This window comes from Miscanthus floridulus, chromosome 10 (assembly GCF_019320115.1).
Source record: "Miscanthus floridulus cultivar M001 chromosome 10, ASM1932011v1, whole genome shotgun sequence".
Lineage (NCBI taxonomy): Eukaryota > Viridiplantae > Streptophyta > Magnoliopsida > Poales > Poaceae > Miscanthus > Miscanthus floridulus.
The window spans coordinates 28,365,682-28,372,390 of record NC_089589.1 but is presented as its reverse complement, the minus strand read 5'-3'; the positions used below and the strand labels follow the sequence as shown (position 1 = coordinate 28,372,390).

At 41.1% G+C, this 6,709-nt stretch overlaps 1 protein-coding gene across 1 annotated transcript; it reads left to right on the top strand.

Moving 5' to 3' along the window:
- The first annotated feature begins 4,625 nt into the window (after positions 1-4,625).
- On the top strand, positions 4,626-5,479 carry LOC136487160 (uncharacterized). Its single transcript, XM_066484284.1, has 4 exons — positions 4,626-4,691; positions 4,778-4,951; positions 5,026-5,263; positions 5,466-5,479. The coding sequence occupies exons 2-4, from the start codon at positions 4,820-4,822 to the stop codon at positions 5,477-5,479; spliced, it is 384 nt and encodes a 127-aa protein (XP_066340381.1). The 5' UTR covers positions 4,626-4,691; positions 4,778-4,819.
- Positions 5,480-6,709: the final 1,230 nt, after the last annotated feature.

The window sequence follows — 6,709 nt, the reverse complement described above, 5'->3', positions numbered from 1 at the left end:
TGTAAGTCCTGTCGCTAAAAATCTTTGGCGTCAAACAGTACTTTTAGCATCAGACAGTCCGTTGCCCTGAATTTTTTTAGCGACAGATAGTTTGCTGCTACTCTTTAGCGACAGATAGCCTCCCACTACTCTAGCGACACACAATTTGAAGTTACAAATGTTTTCAGCGACTGATGGTTTGACGAGATCATTTAAATGCATTTAAAAAAAATAAAAGGCCATTTGGTTGCAAATTAATAAAAAATAACATCATTGTGCACGTTTCTCATACAAATAGATTCATTCATGACCAAGTCCAAACACTCACTAAGACATACATATATGGTCAGCCATTACAAACATGAACCAATGATTCATCAATGATAAGTCTACAGTATCAGCTACATGTATCCAAATGAGATCGACTAGCACCTCATTGGCAATGCAGAAAATATGAGTGGATCCACTACAACTACTGTCCACTACAAACCTCATTCGCTCCAGTAGTATTGTCAACAAGAAGCTCTAAGAGAACATCTATTTTTCCTTGCATCTGGGTTTGTGGGATACTGTACAGTATGAGTTTATAATCAGGAACAGGATTTGAGATCTGTAAGAAATAAGGATTCATCAATAATATTAATCAAAGAGAACAAGAAATAATTACTACCTCCGATTCTAGATCTAGGTCATACTAGGATTGGATTTATCCAGTCAAAACTTTATCAACTTGGACAATTAATATGTGAAAAGTTACATAGATTCACAACACATGTTGATGTTATCATATTCATCATGGAATATACTTTTGCAGTATATATTTTTTTTCACTATTTAAAATGGTACATTTTAATAAAAAATTACAATTCAAAGTGTCACATTGGAGTCCATGTCCATTTCCTAAACAACCTACATTTGGAATCAGAGGGAGTATATTACCTTTTGCATTGCTGCAGGAATTGTTATGATTTTCTGAATAGCTGAACTTAGGCGTTGCTTGTAGCAAGACAAATCAACAATAGATCGAATGCTTGCATCAGAGGAGATTCTACACCATTTCCTTAAATAATGCTTTGCAATCTCTGAAAGGTACATGGATAGCATGAGGGTAAGTAAATGGAACAGTTTGACTGATGCAGAAGGAGCAGTTTTTATGTAAAATGGTACCAGGATCTGTCTCGAATATAGCTACTGGAACAGCACGCTCGCTCACTGGAGTGCCCTAAATATTTTAAGAAAGTCAAGTTAACCATAGGAAAGATAAATACAAATAATTCAACTCGCCTAATATTACATGGGCAAACTAATGCCACAAAATCTTTGCCAACAACAAAAAAGAACTAATGCCACATGTTCCTCTAGTTCCTTGATAGGATCACATGAAGGATACCTGGTGCAGCACAAAAGTATCACTGTTTTCTTCCATAGAAGTCACAATTCCTTGATGTGATGATCCATCCCGAAGCTGACAAGCACAAACGAATTAGGAGAGCAACAAAAGATAATGTATAAGATAACCCACCTACTTGTACATTGGTATTGATACAAACGCCAAATGATCTATAATAGACAAAAGGGGAAAATATTCTGGTTTTCCAATGGTACTGCATCTGCATTGCAGTACTTCAAGAATAAGATACAAGTACAGTCAACAAAATCAAATCAAATAAGAAAGATATACGTTAAAGCATGATAACAAGCAGAAATGATGCCCGTCTAGAATGCTGATATCACACCCTAAATATAATTCAACAAATGAGATTCGGACATTATTTTGCAAACTAGATACCAGTACCACAACCTTATTCTTCACTTGTAAAACCGTATACTTCACAGACCAAAAATATTGGAAGTTACCTGGTAGAAAAGAGTGGTTTTGCCACTGCCACTAAGCCCGGATAGCACTATGGTGTTTGGTTTTGAGGATTTCAAACAAGATGCCGCAGAAAAAGAAACATAAAAAAGGAATTGCTTATCATTTACCACTCTCATGTAATGAATTGTATGATAGAGCAGACATCGTAACAAACAACACAGCAGCACCTCATGTATTGAACCATAAGGTATCTCCAGTGGGTGGAGCCAGGACCCAGGCTCCAGCCCTGGTTTGAGGCCTAAAATTACATCGAAGCAAACTTAAGAAAATGTACAAATGTTGAAGCTAAAATGAATTGCAGTATGTTTTAACTATCTCAGCCCTGGGCTCTAACCCAATCCTGGATCCATCCCTGGGTATCTATGAATTTAAAACTGAAAGGAAAAGCAAACCCCCTCTTCACTTCATAGCACTAAACATTCTATCATCAATACCTCATGCTCAAGAACTCGTAAATGTTAAATCATCTTAGAGCTGGAACAATTTACAATGCACAATAACAATGTAATAAAACATAGGCCTAATCTTCTATTATTCAATCAATAGCGCTTCATCATTATGATAAATCAATACTATCCAGGCAGGGACTCTCTCCCCTCTGTAGTTCAGCTTCGGGATGTTTCTATTTGTTAATAAGTGTGAACAAATTTAAAACGTTAATAAAGAGAATGTTGAAGTAACTGGTGCGGAAAGGAAGCATATACCTGAAAAACTTTTATGAGCTTCAGCTCACCTCAAGGTTAACAAAGTAAGTTTGATCAGTATTTTATAACAAAAAATTAGACCAAGGAACAGAATTACTACAAAAAAAGAGACTAAACTAAACAGTAATACCATTTAAGTACTCACCTTGTAAGGTCCATCAACCTCAAACTCAATGGAACACTCACTGTGTGTTGTATATGTCTTATTTACTGGGTCTTTCAATGTCTAGTAGAACAAAGAAACCAAGAGAGTAATAACACTAGGATCAACCATGACAATATAGAACTTGAATAATGATTTGAAGTATAACTTGAATAATCGAGTATAAAGGCTTGTGTTGAGAATTTCCATCTTCAAAAAACTGCAAATGAATCACTTGAGAATAGATAGTTTCAGCAGTTATTTTGTGCTACGTCCAGTCCAAAACACAAGCACTATGATACAAATGTAGGCAACACTCGGCACTTTGGCCATTAACAAATACTTAGATTTACGACATAAAAGTAGCAGAAGTACAAAAAAAATATTTCATGGCATCACTCTTCTGTCGTCTTGACGATTTTTCTTAACTATTGTGATGAGAATTAGTAGTCAAAATTCTGCCTTCAGAATCTTCAATGTGCAGTAAAAAATGGCAACTACTTCTGGAATTATGCTGATTTTACGTTTATTTAATTAGCTTCCTGGTAACTTCAATGCTCAAACTCCTTGATCAAATCACAAGTAGTAGCACAAACTGAAAAGCTAGAAACCACAAGGATTAAAAGCAATCCAGCAAATACTACACTCAAGACCCAACTCAGGCAATCATTTCAACAGAAATGTCTAGGATAGATGATCCAGCCTTGAATTAGTGAGAGCAGCTATAGGAGAGTTTCATAATAATAAAACAAAACAGCTTGTTTGAAAATTACTTTTAATTGCTGTAGTTTACTCACTTTGTCTTGAAAGTAAAGTTTTCTGGAAATGAGCCAGGCAAAACACACCAAATGCCGTCCGTATCCAGTTCCAGTGGCCTTCCAATTTTTTCCACAAGTAATCGAGCATTTTGGATAATCTTTGCACCAGTATATCACTACTGGAAACGCGTACTTTGCCGAGGGCCTGAGGCTTTGCCGAGGGCCAAATATCGGGCACTCGGCAAAGAGACTCTTTGCCGAGGGCCAGACACAGGAGCCCTCGGCAAAGAGGCCTTTGCCGAGGGTACGGCCCTCGGCAAAGACAGGCCCACGGCAAATCAAATCTTTGACGAGGGTCTCGGCCCTCGGCAAAGATGCCCTCGGCAAAGTAGGCCCGTTGGGTCACGGCGGCCATTTCCCGTCAAACTTTGCCGAGGGCCACCCGTTAGGCCCTCGGCAAAGGTTCGGCAAATTTTTTTTAAGTCTTTGCCGAGGGGCCCAGACCAGGCCCTCGGCAAAGATTTTTTAAAAACCAGTTTTTGGCCAAATTTTTTTTTATAAATTGGCTTTGCCGAGGGCCCGAGGCTAGGCCCTCGGCAAAGAAGACCTTTGCCGAGGGCCAGGATAGGCCCTCGGCAAAGATTTTTTATTTTTATTTTTAAAATTCTTTGCCGAGGGCCACAGGGTCAGGCCCTCGGCAAAGAGCCCTTTTTTTGGTTTTTTTAGCCCAGTTTTTTTGTGGTGCTACAATACATTGTTTTGAACTCAATTTTAAAATTTAGGCCAATTTTGATTTTTTTTGTATATTTCCTTAATTTATTTCGATTCTTTGATTTTTTTTGAATATGTCAAATTTGAACTGCAGGTGCATGGAATATTGCAATGTAGTGTTTCGAAAAATGTTATTCATGTTAATTGGTGCATGTTGAGTCCCTATCCATGAGCTCGCATCAAATTTTCACGCATCTTGTTCGCGTAACATGGTGACCGACTTGCCAGGAAAGTGTTTTAAAATTATATAAAATCCATACGAAGTCCGAAAATCACGAAACTTGGCGAGATGTCATGTTATCACATGTGTAGGCTGTGGTAAAAAATTGAGAAGGCTTCGAGCGAGTTGCGACGTCGGATGCCTGAAACCCAGACATCTCCACATGTGATCGGTACTTAGGCAGTTCCTCCCCAAGCCTCAAGCAAGACGGATTACGCTGACCCGGGACCAGTACCTTGAGGTAGGCGAATAACATTCATAATGATTCGTTCTGATATTAAGTAGGTTCAATTTCTTCTTATATGTCAAATACTTGATGACTTGTAGGTGATTCCCTGGTGGTGCCGATCGTATCCTGAGTGCTGGGCCATGATCGTGGACAAGTGGTTATCACAGGACTTTGTTGACATGCACGAGAGGCAGCGGGAACAGCGTCTGATGAGGCAAGGTCCAACTCACCATCAAGGCAGTCGTAGCCTCCCCGGATACAAACAAGCATACGTAAGTGATTTCTTTCATTTATTTTGACGCTCAATTCTATTTGATTTCTCACCATCTTCCCGTCTTTCTCGCAGGAGGCTGCGCACCCGGGCGAGGAGATCTCGGAGTTCTCTGTGTGGGCTATGTCTCACATGGGCAGGGCGTCGTCCTCTGTCTCCTTCGACCCGGCTGCCCCGCCCCAGGTGTACTCCGACCCGAACGTGTACACTAAAGTCCAAGAGTACACGTCAACGGTAAGGGGGATCTATGGAGAAGATTACAATGTGCGCACTGAGCCCATTGATGCAGAGGCGATCATGAGGCTCGGAGGAGGCAAGAAGCACGGGTGGCTGTGGATTGCAGACGGCGCCATCGACTCCACCACTATTCCCTCCCTCGACGCTATCCGAGCACGGAGCACAAGCTCCAGCCAGCCCATACGTCCACGGCCGTCTCCAGCACTGCAGCAGGTCCAAGCACTCTAGGTAATTCCTGTTTTACTCATCGTACGTACATATTTAAACACCTAAATTAGATTTGCATTACTGATACATTGGAGTGAAATATTGTAGGCCGAGCTGCAAGAAACAAAAAGGCAAAGTCAAGAGCAGAACGCGGAGCTAACCGCACAGCTGCAGGCCCAGAAGGTCGCGTTCGAGGCCGCGCAGAAGCAGATGGCGGAGATGATGGTGATCATGCAAAGTCTTGGGCAAGCATCGGGTGTACCTGTGCAGTTTTCAGCTCCTCCACCTCCTACTCCTGCAGCTACTCCTGTAAGTATGAAAGTTCACTTTTTGCTTGTGCTTTGCATGTATGTCGGCCTTCGTGCCGTTGTGGATGTCGGCGTTCGTGCCGTTGTGGATGTCGGCGTTCGTGCCGTCGTTTCTTGCAGGTTTTGGAAACCTCCCCGTGCAGGGGAGGTGCTGCCGAAATTTTCAATTGAGTCTAATCTTTTTGTATTCCTACAATACTAGATGCAATCTCTAAGTTTCAAAACTGTTTTCCCGGATTACTCACACATGCAATCTCTGCTCCTTTGTGCAGCTTTAGTCCGTGGGTTCCAATCAACCCGCTAGTGCGTCACCGGGTGATCCTGCTGTTCCTTCACCATCGTCTCATAGGCTAGCTTGATGAGGACTCGTGCTAGGTGATGTGGTTGGACTTTAGCGTGATTTGTGATTTATGATTGTGACTTGTGCTTGGATTTTATTAACTTGTCGTAATAAACATGTGAATGATGATGAACATGTGACTTGTCGTTGTAATATATTGTGATTTGTGGTTCACAATTATGGTTGTGATATATTGTGAGAAAATGGGTTCTGTGTGATATATATATATATATGTATATATATGAAATGCTTGTGTCGATGGAATGGAAAAAACAAAAAAAAAATTTAAATTTCTGCCTCTTTGCCGAGGGCAATGACCAAGGCCCTTGGCAAAGAAGTGTCCTTTGCTGAGGGCCCAAGCAATAGCCCTCGGCAAAGATTTTTTGGAAAAAAAACCTGCCAATTTCTTTGCCGAGGGCCAGGGAGTAGGCCCTCGGCAAAGGGTTAAAAAAAATTCAAAAAAACCATTTCTTTGCCGAGGGCCGGCCCTCGGCAAAGAATTTTTAAAAAATCCTGCCAATTTCTTTGCCGAGGGCCAGGGTGTAGGCCCTCGGCAAAGGGTTAAAAAAATTCAAAAAAACCATTTCTTTGCCGAGGGCTGGCCCTCGGCAAAGAATTTTTAAAAAATCCTGAAAATTTCTTTGCCGAGGGCCATAGAGGAGGCCCT

What these genes read in the sequence shown, in the direction of transcription:
- LOC136487160 (XM_066484284.1), top strand. Translation starts at nt 4,820, where the DNA reads ATGATCGTGGACAAGTGGTTATCACAGGACTTTGTTGACATGCACGAG. An exon ending in CCGGATACAAACAAGCATAC is followed by an intron (nt 4,952 to 5,025) that starts GTAAGTGATTTC and finishes TCTTTCTCGCAG; the next exon opens with GAGGCTGCGCACCCGGGCGA.